The following is a 15,749-nucleotide window of genomic DNA, read 5'->3' as shown; positions in this document are numbered from 1 at the left end:
AAACGTGTATGTATTTGTAGTTGATGAGTCTGAATGTGCTTTTTGAAACACATTAGTTCATAATACTGTTCAGCAGTTCGGTACTGTATTGTGGGTCAAGCTCTGTGGGATGCAGGATGTGCTTGCAGGCGGGGAGGGTGACGGGAGGTAACCATGGGAACCAGTGCATGCTGGTCCCAGGCCTTGCTGCCTGGCGGGCCAGTCAGCCTGTCATAATAGAGGCCGGTGAAGCATTCCCTGCCCTGACGGGCTGCGGGAGGTGCTGAGCGAGGCGCCTGGATGCGGTGGCTGGGGATGCTCACGGTCAGGTGTGCACGGCAAGGATGTGCGTGTGTCACTCAGAGCCCTCCTGGGCCGTGACGGTCCTCCACCGCTTTCCACTATGACGATGTTTCTCCCGCACAGCTTCGAGCTCGAAAAGCTGTGCCGCTTCATCATGTCCGTGAAGAAAAACTACAGGCGGGTCCCGTACCACAACTGGAAGCACGCAGTCACCGTGGCGCACTGCATGTTCGCCATCCTGCAGAGCAGCCGCGGGCTCTTCACCGACCTGGAGGTACCTGCTCTGGGCCCATTCGTGACACGATGTGCGACCTGTCCCAGGACAGACTTAGGTTCATAAAGCAACAGAAGCACGTGTTGGAGGTGGCAGTCCCCATGCGTTCAGCATGTTACTGTGTGAGGAACATAGATACAGGAATCCTCACTCCACTAACAGTGTTTGTAGCCGTCCTTCCCCCGACGCAGATTTCTCCCGAAGGCTGTGAGCGAAGTGAGCGCTGCTCTCCCCCGGGACAGCCCCCTGCTCCGAGAAGCTGGGTGTCAGGCGCCACTGGGACAACAGCGTCTGGGGTCTCCGCGTGGGGGAGCCGGGCTCCGGGAGGTCTTGCTGGTTCGCCTGCCTCTACCCAGAGTCAGTTATCTGCCGACAGCTCCCCAGACCTAGGGCTGGGAAGGTGTGGGGCGTTCCCACACCGCACCGCTGTCAAAGCCCTTCCTCCATGATGCCTGCCCAGGTCTGGGCTGCCCTCAGCCAGGCACGTCCCCTCCCGCCTGGCCCCAGATGCCTGTGAAAGCCACCTCCATCCTGTCCTCTGAACACAGTCCTGTTTTGAGGGACAGCTACCTGGAGAAGAGCCATCCTTGCTGTCATCGTCCCCAGGTTCTCAGGGAATGTAGAGCCCGGAGGGTCTTCCAGCTCCCCTCCCTTGTAGAGTTCCTGGCCACCTCTCTCGGCAGCCCCAGCCACCTTCCTGACCCCAACTCCCAGGGGCTCCCTGCCCAGCCCTCAGCTCCCAGAGCCTCCTCATATCGTTGTGCCCCGCCCCCCGTGCCCGCCTGACCCCTGTTTGGGACCTGACCTGCCTCCTGCTGACACCCTTCGACCTGCTATCAAGAATCATTTGACTCCCAAGTTCATAAGCAGAAAAGCAAGTTAGAGCGTTTGGAATTTCCGAGATTCCTAGGGAGGTCGCCGTGTTCACGGCAGTAGCCAGGGTGGCAGGGATGACCCGGCAACCGTCCCCTGTAACCCGTCGCCCGGTTCTGACCGCCGTGCGCCATCTTGCTTTCTCAAGCGCAAAGGACTGCTGATCGCGTGTCTGTGCCACGACCTGGACCACCGGGGCTTCAGCAACAGCTACCTGCAGAAGTTCGACCACCCCCTGGCCGCGCTCTACTCCACGTCCACCATGGAGCAGCACCACTTCTCCCAGACCGTGTCCATCCTGCAGGTGAGGCCGCCAGGCCGGAGCTGGGGCTGCGGGGCCGTGTGGGTGGGGCTTCGCGGCCCAGGTGTTCTCACAAGCAGGTGTGGGCGTGGCTTCCTGCCTCGGGAGACCGATGGCTCATTCCAGAAACCTGTTTGTCGTCATCATTAGGCGATCGTGGTTTTTAGATAAAGAATATTTCATGGGGATTTTGAGTGTATTTTGCGATCCTATTTGATTTTGAGCACACGAAACCCTGAGGCCAAGTTTGTTTCATGTAGTTTGATTTCATTTATGTGGGTGGCCTTAGTCTTGAACCAGAAAGCGCTGAACAGTCAATCCTGAGACTTAGGCAGATTCGGGGTTTAGAACATGGCAGTGCTTTGGTTTTTCCCTCGTGTTTGGGTTTTACTGTCTTGCCTTCACAGAGCTGGCGGTGGTTGATGTAGCCGGTGACAGACGTCGCCTCGCTGTAGGGGTATATGCCCCTCTTTCCCTTTAAATCCTTCACGGGGAAGCTGTTCCCTCAGAATGGCTTCGTTCCCGTCACAGACATGTTCTGACTTATCGCCTGGACCCCGCGTCTTCCTCTCACTGTCAGCCCCTCGCTGGGTCTTCGGACTGTGTGTTTGTGGGAGGTTCGATTTAGAGTGACCGGCCATGGCAAGCCGTGAAGCAGGAAGGCTGTGGCCAGAGGCGGTAGCTGAGCTTCCCGACGTGTCCTGCGATTGTGGTCACCCGCGGGTGGACGGGAAGGGTGTTTCAGACATGGAGCGATGTCAGGCGTTTTCCAGCCACGTGCAGTGGGTTGCCGCGTGGTCCCGGAAGGCAGGGCGCAGTCACATGCTGCAGCTCCCTCGGCACCAGCGCTTCCTTCATGGTTAACGTCGTACATATATGTGTGTACGTGTGGAAGGGTAAATATCGCTACGTGCACACCTCGAAATTTAAGCGGGATGAAAGGGTGTGAGTGTGATCGTGTGTGTGTATCTCCGTATAGGTATGTACATGCAAACGTGTAAGACGTGCTTTTTGTAAATACACGAGCGTGGTAGAACGTCGTGACGGTGTGTGTCTGCTTCGACCTTACCCGTCATGGGAGGCGGTTCATTCGTAAAGGGAGGAGCATGGAGAGCAAAGCCTGAGAAACAGCGGCGACCCAGCACGGGGGAGGGGCCCGTCGCATCGGCTGCCAGCGACAGCGGAGCGTCTCAGTGGTCTCGTCGCTGTCAGCACCCTCAGCGGGGCGGTGTCCCCAGGACAGTCGGAACTCCTGGCAGTGGATGAAGTTCAGGCAAAGCCGTTGGCGTCTAGAAAGTCGCTGGACGATAGCTTCCGAGTATTAGAGCTGGGGTTTTGGTCACCAGTGAGGTGATGACAAGGACACGTTTGTCCTCCCTCCTGTTTTCAGAGAAGATAAGGCACTCAGTAGGCCACGTCTGAATTCTGTGTCCGGCGACGGGGCCATGGCTGTGTGCAGGTCGTGCTGGAAGCTGAGCTCCTAGGCCCTTCCCTCGGAATCTTACGGAGCTAAGCAGCCGGGGCTTTGTGGGGTCACGATGATCAGTAATGGCGTTTCAGAGCGTGCCGGGGGCCGAGCGGTCAGTTCGTCTTCCTTCCCCCGTTCTGCCCAGCCTGCGATCGCATCGCTGCCAGAGCGATTGTTCTCGAACACACAGACCTCGTCACTGAGAATCCCCAGCCCCTCCTTCTGTCCCACACGACATTTCAGTCTGTCCCAGCCCTTTTTGTTGAAACTCCTTTATTTTTAATTTATTTTTAAATTTCGTTTTATTAGTTTCAAGTATATTCGTTGGTCAGACGTTTATGTAGTTTATGAGACATCCCCTGTTTAATGTACACCGACTCTCCCAATGGCCCGCACTGACCACAGTGACACCTGCCCAGTTCCACCACACAGGTGGCCTGGTGCTGCTCCTGTGGCCTGCAGGCGCCTGTCCCCACCCTGCTCTCCGCCCACCCCTCCAGCTACAGGCCCGCCCAGCGCCGTGTGCTGGTGCTCAGGGCTGTCCCCCACCACCCTGCGAGCTCCCTGCAGTGACCGAGGTCGTGGGCGCTGCCGATGCCCCGACAGAGGGGACTCTGCAGACTGCGTGTTTGCCAAACACAGACCCCTGTCCCTCTGTCGTGGGGGAAAGGTGTGACTCTGGCGAGCCGCTGCCCCCGGCGAGCTCCTTAGCCACTCGTGTTGGGGAGCCGGGCGGTGGCGGGCGTCCTCCTGCATGGAGTGCGTCCCAGCGGTGTTTGCCGTGTCTGGCTGCCTCGTGTCAGGACATGGCGTCTCCCGAGCCCGCTCCTCTGCTGGCGCTGCGGCAGGAATGAATCACGCCGCTCTCCCGTTTGGGGTTATTTAGCAACATTCCTGGGGAAACGCGCCTGTTATTTCATGCTTGATCGGAGCAAAATGGGGTGTCAGTGTCGCACAGTGTATTCCAGGGTACTAACTATACTAGGTTTATCAACTGGGACATAAAAGTATTATATTACTTTATGAAGTTTTATCTTATTAGTAACTAATGTGAAATTGGAGTTTTAAAGATACTTTAAGTCGTTTATCTGGTGTGTTCAGTTGCTTGTTTGTCCCTTATTTTCTTATGTTTTCAGAGCGAAAAGTTAGTAACTATATTGTAGAATCTCTCAAGGGGAAGGGGTCCTCCCACTTGTTCCTCGTTCGTTCATTCGTCCCCTCACTCTCGGACAGTGTGAAGGGGCCAGCGGCAGGGTCCCGGTTGCAACCCGTCTCCACGAGGGTCTCCCGGACCATCTCTAGCGGATTTCTGTAATACTGAACAGCAGTACAGGAAATAATGAATCTGAAGTAGCCGGAACATGTGCATCCTTTAAAACAGTTTTTAATTTGTCTTAGACCATGAACACTGTCTTTAGATCTGATGAAAACACGTGATTATGAATGACACACTCAACATATATAGAGTTGCAGTCAGTTCCTCAGTTTGTGGTCCCCAAGAGAATTTAAAGACCCCGGATATAGGGTATCCGTATTTTAGAGAGATTAGGGGAGTCAGCAGCGTGCTGGAATACTCTGACACACTATAACGGAGTGGTTTATTGGTGACAGGACAGAGCATGTGCACGTGGATGGGTCTGCGATTCCTCTCCAGGCGGCCTGTGGTGGCAGATGTGGGCATGGGGACAAGCAGGCACACTACAGTTAGCATGCTTTAGCCGGGGGCTCAGGTCCCCAGGCAGCATGTGGGGACCCGAAGGCCACCTGCTGCCCTCGAGTTGCGGTCAGATCGCAGCGAAGCGGCTCTCATAGTTGAAGTCCGAGGAGAGATGCTTTCGTAGCGTTCCACTAGACGGTTGTAGAGAGGTGAGCTCGGATGGGGCTGGCACGGTGGCCAAGCCGGCCGCCCGCCCAGTGCCTGGAACCCCCCACCCCCCGCCGTTACGGGCCAGCCCGCAGCATCTCCCCGTGTCCCCAGGGAGCAGAGGACTCTGCACAGCTGGCTGGCTCCTCTTCACATGGGGCAGGTGCCCGGCATTTTCACAGCCACCTCTTCGGCCCTGTCATGTTCCTGAAAGCTACTTCAGATGGGACCGTGCCACTCAAAATGGCTGAAGTGACCAGTGGATAGAAGCAACGCCATTTCTCTTAGTCAAGGAGAAGTGTCGTTAGTGTTGCAGCCGATGTTTCATTTCAGATAGATACCAAAGACTTATTTAAATTTTGTAATTTGAACATGAAATCGTGTATGTGAAAGCGCTTTCTAACATAAAGCGTTCTACGGAGGGCCTTATCCTCCCCCCTGTCAGAAAAGCGGGCGGCCACCACTGACTGTTCGCTGCGTCTGTCGTGGGCTCCTTTACGTGTCTGTAAGACCTTAAGAGTAAGTATAGTACAGAAAGATTCTGACGACTGAAAACAGGGGGCACACAGGGAGCTTTACTTCAGAGCAGTAGGGAGCAGGCAGCGTTTCAGCGAGATGTCTGGTTTTGTAAAGAAATGCATTTTAATAATTTCAAGTTTTTAACATTTTATCAGCCTATAATTGGCTTAAGACAAGTGAAAACAATTAAAAATCAATTTATGGTAGGGTGATGATGACTAATAATGAAGTCATTAAAAAAGAATTGATGAACTCTAATGCATCTCATTTATCTCAACCTTTTTTTTTTTTGTTTGAACAAAAACAACCCATTTGTATCTCAATTGCAAATAAGAACTTAAAATTCTAAGAGAAAGGAATTATTGTAAAAAGTTTGTAAAAGTTTCACGTATAGAAGACTAATCCTGAGGCGGCGGGGTCTGGATGACCGCCTCTGGGCCTTGTTCAGGATGACCATCTGCTGTGTCCCGCCTCCCCAGAGGACAGGACACGACAAGGTGGCCTGCAGTTTTTAAACCTGGATGTTGTGTATTTTATGTGAAACTGTTCTCCTCTGGGGGGAGGGGGGTGTTTAATATGCCTAAATAAACTTTATTTTGAGGTCGTGAGACATTTTCTTCTAAGATAAAGAAAAAATAGTTTAGTATTCATTAGGCTCGCTGAAGTGGACCGGGGTATAGGAGGCTTTTTAAGCCTATTGATTACTAAAGTTTTAACTAGTTTAAGAAGAAAAGTCTTTTACTTAAATATTTTGCATTTTTCAGTCCTCGCATTACTCACTAGAAATATCCAAAAGCTACGTACGGAGTTAGGTCACTGGGGCTTCGCGGTGGCAAATGGTGTCACTGTGGTTTAAGCCGTTCATGTAAGTGGCAGCTTCACTGTCGCAGCTTAAAGAGAGACCAAGACGTTAATTCAATTCATTTTTCAATTTGTTTGTTCCCCGCAAAGCTGTCATTTGTGTGCCAGATGCTACCCATCGGCTGCCTTTACTGTGTCAAGTAAGTGGAGACGCCCCGCGGCTAGAGCGTGCTGGTCATCGGCGGTGTGTGTTTGTGTTTTCCGCAGCTGGAAGGGCACAACATCTTCTCCACCCTGAGCTCCGGCGAGTACGAGCAGGTGCTGGAGATCATCCGCAAGGCCATCATCGCCACGGACCTGGCCTTGTACTTCGGGAACAGGAAGCAGCTGGAAGAGATGCACCAGACCGGGTCGCTGAACCTCAATAACCAGTCGCATAGGTAAACGTCGTTCTCAGACGTTTCGAAGCCCAGGAAGTGTGTTGGGAACAAGTTTATCTTTTAAAACAGATGTCATAGGGCATAAATTTATATTTGAAAGAAGAAATGTAAACATATATGTATATGTTTGTAAACATATGTATGTATGTGTTTTCTTTGTTTTATGTGCTTTTTTGTGTTGACTTTGGTGATCTTTATTTGATGACATTGCTGACAGAGCATTGTGAGGGTAAGTAAATATGAATTGGAATGGGCGCTTTTAGAGGGCAGTCATTTTACAAGAGGATCCTTGAATTTGTCACAGCCCCGGGTTTGGTCATGGGCCTCAGATTCCTAAGCAAATGAAAACGGGTTTATTTTTCAGAATCGAAATCTTGTTATCCAAGCTAATCTGATGGACCTACAAAGCCAGAATTCCACTTTGTTGATGTACAAACGTGCATTCTAGTTACAGGCGTCAGGAAGACGGACGTTCCGTGTGGTCAGAATCAGGCAGAGAGCCGGGTGACAGTCACATGTTTGTTTCACAAACGAGGGGCTGTACCCCGCGCGCTCCGCGGCCCTGGCTGGCGAGCGCATCCTCCGGCTCTGAGAGCTCACGCCTCGCCCGGGGTGCTCCGAGGCTTGTCGGGGGCGCCAAGGTGTTTTTAATGTCCAGTTCCACCTGTTCGTTGCTGGTTTATAGGGAAGCAGTTTCCCTCATATCCTGCACCCACGCTGCAGCCGCTGCCTAGGTCCAGGCGTGTCCTTGTCTCTCCTTTAGGATTTGCTCCATGGAGAGTCGCATCGTCCGTGCAGAAAGACGGTCTTATTTCCTCCTTCGCAGTCGGCGCGCCTTTGCTCCCTCCTCCTCTCTTTCTTGCAGAAGGAGGCGTTCGAAAGCACATCTGAGCCCGACACCTGATCGCGGTGGGAGAGCGTCCGGTTTCTCCCCGTCAGGTGCGATGCCACCTGTAGACATTTGCCAGGTTGAGGAAGCTGCCCCCGTGCCTAGTTCACTGAGCGTTTTCATCATGAACGGGTGTCGGGTTTTGTCACATGACTTCTCTGCATCCCTTGATATGATCATGTGATTTTCTGCTTTAGCCTGTTGGTAATATGATGGATTACATTATTTTTGAATAATGAGCTAGCCCTGGATGCCTGGGATAAATCCCACTTGGTCGTGGTGTGAATTCTTAAACCCAGCGCTGGCTTTGCTGTGATGATGTCCAGCGGAGAACTTCCGCACCTGTGCTCAGAGGGCCCTGGCTCCGTAGCTTCGTTGTAATGCCTTTGTCAGGTTTTGGTCTTAGGGTTGTGTGAGCCTCGTGGAATGAGTCAGGAAGCTTTTCCTTGCTTTTATGCTCTGATAGAGATTATAGAGAATTGGTCTAATTTTTTTCTTTCAGTGTTTGATAGAATTCACCAGTGAACCATTCCGGGCCTGGTTCTTTCTATTTTGGAATGTTATTAATTATTGTTTAAATTTCTTTAATAGATAGAGCCTTTTCCAGATTGTCTTTCTTCTCGTGTAAGTTTTGGCAGATTGTATCTTTCAAGGAACTGGTCCACTTCATCTAGGTCATCAGACTTGTGGGCGTAGAGGTGTTTGTAGTTTTACTGATCATCCTTTTAGTGTCCATGGGCTCTGTAGTGATGTCTCCCTGTTTCACTTCTGATATCGTTAATTTGTACCCTCTCTTTTTTCTTCTTAGACACCTGAGAGGCTTATTGATTTTATTGATCTTTTCAATGAGCCAGTTTTTGGTTCGGTTGATTTTCTCTCTTGGTGTTCTATTCTCAATTTTATTGACTTCTGCTCTAATCTTCCTCCTCTTCCTCCTCCGTTTAATTTGCTCTTTTATAATTTCCTAAAATGGAAGCTCAGATTTTTTATTTTAGATCTCTTTTTCAGCATTTAATGTTGTAAGTTCCTCTCTAAACATTGTCTTTGCTTCATTCCACAAATTTTAAGTCACATTTTCATTTTTATTTCATTCTAAATATTTTTTTCTTTATTTCTTCTTTGACTTGTGTTATTTAGAAATGTGTTCAATCTCTAAATATTTAGGGGGATTTTCCGGCTATGTTTCTGTTAATATCCAGTTAATTCTGTTGTCTAGGAACATACATTATATGATTTCTGTTCTTTTACATTTGTTAAGGTGTATTTAAGGCCCCGAACGTGCTCTCTCATGGCGAGTATTTCATGTGAGCTTGAAAAGAATATGTTTTCTGCTCTCGTTGGATGAGGTAGTCTAGAGACATGAACCACGTCCAGTTATTTGGTGAAGTTATGAGTTCGGATACGGCCTTGCTGACTTCCCGCCTGCTGGGTCTTCCTGTTTCTGGTGGAGGAGTGTCGAAGTCTCCAGCTACGATCACGATCCATCCGTTTCTGCTTGGAGTTCTGTGATTTCTTGCCATTCCTGTTTTGCTGTTCTGCTGCGAGGCACATACAAGTCGAGGATTGTTATGTCTTACTGAAGAATTGGCCCCCGTATCATTATGTAGTGCTCTTTTTTAATCCCTGATCACTTTCCTTGCTTCAAAGCCCGCTCTGTCTTAAATTAACGTAGCAACTCTCGCTTTCCTTGATTCATCATCAACATGGTTTATCTTTCTCCATCCATTTACTTTTGATCTACACGTGTCTTTATATTTCAGGTGGGTTTCTTATAGACAGTGTACCGTTGGGTCTTGTTTTTTGATTTGTCCTGACGATTTCTGCCTTTGAGGCATATTTAGACCATTGATGTTTAAAAAGATGGTTGGTGTTGCTGGTTTACTGTCTGCCATCTGGATTACTGTTTTCTATTCTTGTTCTTCTCGCTTTTTTCTTTTCTTTGCTGCCTTTTGTCATTTTAATTGATCATTTTCTGTGATTTCATTTTCTATCTTTACCATGTCAGCTGTACTATATTTAAAAAAACTTTTAGTAGTTCCCCTAGGATAAAAGATTTTTTTCAGATATTAGAGCATAAGAACATGAAAGTCATTCAACATCTTTAGTTATAAGGCAAAAACGAATTAAAACCACAGTGTATACCACTGCATGTTCACTGGACTGACCGAAACTTAAACAGCCCCAACAATACCACGTGCTGGCAAGGGCGTGAGGCTGCCGATTTGACAGTGCATACATGAACAACGAAGCTGGGGACCCCCCGCCCGGTGCCCAGTCCCTTCTGGAAATGGGCGGCATGAGCTCAGATGTCTCCTCTCTTAGGACACAGGGTCAGGGTCTCTTTCTCCCCAGTGCTTCGGTCCTCATTTGGGAACACGTTTGGTCTCAGGAAGACAAGTCCTAATGGCCTATGGCTTAGACAGCCAGTGTCACCTTTTCCGCCTCGTAGGAGTCCGAAGCTGGGCAGTTGCTGCCTTATGTCCGGCCGCCCAGTGACTGTGAGGAGACAGACTCGTTCATCGCCGCCCCACTGTCCCTGACATGCTGGCCCTTGTCGGTCTTGAGTCCTGGGTCGGTTGGACTTTCCCCAGGTCATTCTCATCCTGTGGCTCTCAGTCCGTGTCCCACTCATTCTGGAGCTGAATGTCACTTCCGTTTCCTTGGTCATTGCTGGAAGCGCTCTCACGCGGACGCGTGCTCCTACTTTTGGTCTTGGCCTCCTGCCTTGTCATTTGCTACATCATGACCGTATCATGCGAACTCGACATCGTGGTCACAACGCTGCTTAAAGGTCTGAGCTAAATGTATTATTTTTTATTTTGAAGATGAAACACCAAAGACCAATTGTGTATGAAAGTCATTGCTATATGTCTTTAAAATGCAGATGAATAATTCACTTTTCTGTTAGACATACACAGTTTTGTTGTCATAAGTATCTTATATTTGATCATGAATAAGTTCTTTAAACTTTATAAATAGCAGAGCCTGACAGGTGAAATGGAATCTCAGACCAGTTTAAAAATAACGTATAAAAGGTGACTTGTGGGTGATTTAAAAGGTGGAGAGGAGAAATACAGGGGGCCACAGAGAAACAGAAATTGTAAAGTATTGCATTTCTTCACTGAAATCGCCCTTCAGAGTGCTTTCCATAGCCACAAGTACACCACAGTGGCCATCAACTAAACGTCACGTTTGGAAAGCAGTTTGGACTCGAGCCAAGGGTAGACAGAGGGAGGCTTTATTGTTTTTCACTGAAACTAGTGATCACTGTCTCCTTTTGACTGAAACTGACCAGAACATCCACAGAAACGAGAGCGGCTTCTCTGAGACCCAGCAGCGTCTGTCTTCCCGGGGGTGGACGCGTAGTCTCGCCCAAGGTCCCTTCAGCCAGGATTTCAGCAAAGACCAAATGCGGTTTAAGCTGGGAAATCAAGGTCAAGTAGCCTTCTAAAGATTAAAATGACAAATATATGAGTTGTTAATAGGTTTTGTAATTTTTATTTTCACGTATTTAGTGTTGGAACTACCTTTTACAAATATGTATTGAAAAAATAAACCGATTTCAGAATTCTGTTCTCTAAAAGCGTTAGGAAATATGCAGATAAAAGGCTTATTCTCTGAATCCAGGGACCGGCTGTGCCCTTCAAAGCCCTTCAAAGACGTCTCTTTGCCCCGCCTTCTTCCAAAGCCTTTCTTAATTTAGATTTAAGTGCACATCAGAGAAGGGATATGTATCGAACACTCGAGTAATTTAAACAGTTCAGAAACGGAAGTGGAAAAGTCGTGGCTGATTTATAATTGAGAGTAAAAAAATGAGTAATTTTATTAAAGGCATTTAACACAAAAATTATCACTTATTTATTTATCGATAAACAGTGAAATAACTGTTAGTTGTTTTGTCTAAGTGACTTTGACAGCGGACTCCAGACCGTTCCTGTCCTGCTAGTAACAGCGCCACGGGGTGGGGCTGTTTCCGGTGAGAAAGTTGGTCCCACATGCTGACAGAGCCCAGTTCTGTTAACGTTTTTATTGTTGTTCCATAGATGTATGAGGTAAGAAATCTTGATGAGATAAAGCTTATTAGAATATTTAGACAAGAGAAATAAATGTTGATTTTTTTTGTTTGGTAAAATAGATTACATGAGTTTGAATTCTCTCAATGTCATGAAATGATTATTCATAAATAGAATAATAGCTTTTTTTCATGTCCTCTTTCTATACAAATGAATCTACCTGTTGAGCAAACATGCAGTGTACTTGTTCCTTTAGAAGCCCACAGCCAGAAATAAACATGCTCCCTTCAAACCACAGCGCTGGGGGAGCTACCTCCTCAGAAACAGGTAGAGTTCCCCGGTCACTGTAAGGGGCCTGATGTCCACGTGGCCGCTGTTCGTGGTCACGGGAAGGGCACCCGCAAGTCTCCTCAGTGTCTTTAAAGTGGTCTCTGCCCCGTGGGAGACATGCTACCCTCCTGACGCGGCATTATGGAGGGCAAGTTGGAAGAAGGGGTGATTTAATTAGGCGAACGGGCAAAAGGAAGTGGGCAGGCGGGCCCTGGAAGAACCTCGCGCCCCCGGCACCCGAGACGTGGCTGACAGGGACAGCAGGGTCTCCCAGATGGCCAGCACCTCCGCGTGGGGAGCATGACGCCATCAGAAACACTGCCCCAAGTGCAAGATGGGTGCCCTTTACATGCCGTCCACCCTGGACAGGACAGCGCGGGACGACGCCCACACCGGGGCCTGGCTGTGGGCCGACGAGGAGGACAGCGGTGTGGGCGGCAGAGGGTCCCTGGTCCCTGAGACGCGTTAGAATTTAGACCTGGCTGGAAACATCGTTTCACTCGTTAACACACTTTCGTGTCTTTCTTGACAGTTTGCCTTTTAAGTTACATCATTTGCTTCATGAAAATGGAGTTCAGTGTGTTAAAATTCTCTGGCCAGTGCTTAGCGCTGTCAAGTTTAGACTTCGTCGGGGGCAGCACGTGTCACCAGGCCAAATCCGTTAAAACTGTGAGGGCGATGTCTCAGAGATATCACAAAGAATTCTGGCTGAATTCTTTAAGCAATTTTTATTTTTCTTCGAGAGGCTAGATCAGACCAAACCACATTTTTAAGTCAGACCTGGAACACGTAGTCATGGCCACAGAGCAGCCGACAGACGAGACTCATTTCAGTCGGGAATGGGCGGGGGGCACTGGTGGCCTGTCCGGAGCCCACGCCCTGGACACTGCGGACGGGGCAGCTGCGCTGTGGTCACCTTGCCTCCCACTGTGGTGGGGGGTGGGTAAGGGGGGTTCCTTGCACCCCGCGCACCTCGGGATCCCCTTCTGTGAGATGAAGGGGTTGGCCTGACTTTCTCTTCAAAGCTCCCTCTCATCCCAAATCTCCAAAATTCCACGAAAACGAAAAGCCGGCCCAGGGCTGTAGAGCCGGCCAGCGGGTATAGACGGTAGCACTGGACTTGGTTCTCCAGGGTCCCGAGGCGGCAGGAGCATCTGATCTCAGGGAACCGGGCGGGGAGTGGCCGATGCTGTCGCTGTCACAGCAACGCTGCCTGTCCTGGCCGCGCCCCCTCCGTGCAGTCCAACCTCCTTCGGCCCCGACCCGGAGATGCTAAAGCCTCTTGCGTTCCTTACGAAGATGCAGATGCCGTGCTGACCAGCTTTTCTGTTACTGTGTTCTAGGGACCGTGTCATCGGCTTGATGATGACTGCCTGTGATCTTTGCTCTGTGACAAAACTGTGGCCAGTTACAAAATTGACAGCAAATGACATATACGCAGAATTCTGGGCTGAGGTACGTCCTTGATTTTTGAATGACTATAGATAATAACAAGAAGTAGGGAAAAAATTGAAGACATGACAAATGTGTGGATGATTTTAGTAATATATTAGTTCACGTTACTATTCATTTCAGAAAAACTATAGTGAATCACATATGATGAAGAATGTAACATTCACACAGACACAGGAGAACATTCTGTCACTTTGGACTTGAACGTGTGTGTAAATTCTCTGCTGTCAACCAAAAGAGTTGAGGAACTTCTTCGCTGGACAGCAGTGCAGCATTTTCCCTTATTTAATAGTTAATCTCTTGTTCGTTCGTTCAGAACGTACTGAAAGCAGGCACTGAAGTGGTTTGCGGCAGATCCCACAGTGGACTCTCTGTGCCTGCAGTTAGCAATTCGAGAGAATGGTGATTTTGTAGCACAGACGTGTAAGGTCATGTAAATATGCCAAATGGTTTAACAGCAAATTATGAGTCCTGTAGACTGCGGGATATTAATTCACGATACACCTGACATGCGAAGCAAACACGTAAATTACTTTCACTAACACCTTTTCTTGCCCAAGATACCTAAATCATCAGAAACATGTGTTTTACTCCTCAATTTTCTTTCTGAACTGTCCATGAGTAAGTAGAATACAGTTCTCTTGTTCAGATTAATCCACAAATACCTAGATCCGTGCATATTAAAAGGTTACGAAATAGCACAAGCTACAAACCCTTTGGGCACCTCATAGGGTTTGAAGAAGTCAGTAGAGCTGGAGGGCAGCGATCTGGATAGTTGATGATTCAGACTGTGTGTCTTAGCCACACAGAGGACGTATGTGAAAAGTGAAAACCAGCACGATGTTCAGTTGAAGTTTAGTTGGGACGATTAGGGCGTCGAATAGGGGTAAAGCCGAGGAGTTTCTGTCGTGTGGCATGTTTACCGCAAGCCTTGAGTTGATTACGCTCAGGGTGTCGCTTCTCCAGAATGCCTTATGCATGTGTATGCATGCTCTTGGGTGGGTATTATTTTGGTGTGTATGTGTGTGCATGTGCGTGTATGTGCACACGTGTGTATGTGTGCGTGCATGTGCGTGTGAGTGCGCAAGAACCTAGTTAACTCCAGACTCAGTTAAGAAGTTGTTTTAGATGTACGTGTCTGAACTACAATATTTGACTTTATCATCAAAGTCAGCTTAATCTGCATTCATGTCTGAAAGTAACAGCCGGGAGTACATTCTGTAAATATCACATGAGAAAATGGGTCTGAGCCAGCTTCCTGTTTTTAACTTTATATAACTATTGTATTTTATACTTTAACAACTCTGTATTTTAAAATATGAATCGAAATGTGGCGCATGTGTGTCGTATACTCTTCCCCTTTCCATCCCTCGCTGATCGAACGGCCACATGGTTGGTTCAGCTCCCAGTGTGCTTCTAGATGGCCTCGCTGAGGCCCTCATGGTCTGTGGAGGGATGGATGCGACCCCCCAGCCCTGCCATTTGACCTGGTAGATACCTGGGAAGCCAGTTCTTGTCTCCACCCCAGCCCCCGCCTCAGGCTTCAGCAGCGGGGCCTGGATCAGGGCCTGGATCGGCGTGAGAGTCCCAGGGGCCTGGTCTCATAGCAGTGGAGAGTGTGCTCTCAGAGTCACGTTGCCTGAGGGTAAAACCCTGCTTCGGGGCTGAGGACGGGGCCTCGGGCCGGCCTTCTCACTCACTGCTGGCCTCAGCCGCCACCTTCGCGAGGCGGGGACAGCTCTAAGTCTGATGACATCGGCACCCTGCTTCCGGTCCTGTCCCTGTGCTGTCGTGACGAAGACAGATCCTGGGACCACTCTGCAAAGCCCGCGGCCTCTCCAGGCACAGCCCATGTCCCAGGCCCTGGGTTTCTCGATTCAGGTCCTCTAGTTGTCATCGAGGTCTTTGGCTGTCCCCTGCAGTTTCATCTCTGGAGCGCCCTCCCTCGCCCCCTGCACCCCTTCTCCCCAAGCTTCAGACTAGGTCGGGGTCTCCGTTGTAACCGTGTCACACAGGACACGGGTGTTTGCTTTTCAGCATTTAGCCTCGTTTGTAAGGATATGTTCAAACAGTCGTTTATTTAGAATCTTTGTATTTACTGCATTTGCTGAATCCTTGAGAAATAGTTTCACTCATTTATTATAGAAAAGGAAACAGTTTGAGAACCACTGATATCATTTAACTTGATAGTTAAATGATAAGTAACGTAAAAGCTAACCTTTAGAGCCTTCAGGTTGTCGGGA

The 15,749-nt window shown here is 49.1% G+C and overlaps 1 protein-coding gene across 2 annotated transcripts in view; it reads left to right on the top strand.

Moving 5' to 3' along the window:
• PDE10A (phosphodiesterase 10A) overlaps positions 1 to 15,749 on the top strand; it is a 181,539-nt gene that overhangs the window by 155,562 nt on the left and 10,228 nt on the right. For both annotated transcript variants that reach the window (XM_039881383.1, XM_039881373.1), the window contains 4 exons: positions 406 to 556; positions 1,578 to 1,733; positions 6,650 to 6,822; positions 13,398 to 13,509. In XM_039881383.1, the coding sequence (XP_039737317.1) occupies positions 406 to 556; positions 1,578 to 1,733; positions 6,650 to 6,822; positions 13,398 to 13,509 (592 nt within the window). The remainder of the gene's footprint in view (positions 1 to 405; positions 557 to 1,577; positions 1,734 to 6,649; positions 6,823 to 13,397; positions 13,510 to 15,749) is intronic.

This window comes from Pteropus medius, unplaced genomic scaffold, assembly GCF_902729225.1.
Source record: "Pteropus medius unplaced genomic scaffold, Ma_sr-lr_union100, whole genome shotgun sequence".
Taxonomy (NCBI): domain Eukaryota; kingdom Metazoa; phylum Chordata; class Mammalia; order Chiroptera; family Pteropodidae; genus Pteropus; species Pteropus medius.
Note: the sequence above shows the minus strand (reverse complement) of the source record. Positions and strands in the feature narration are given on the sequence as shown.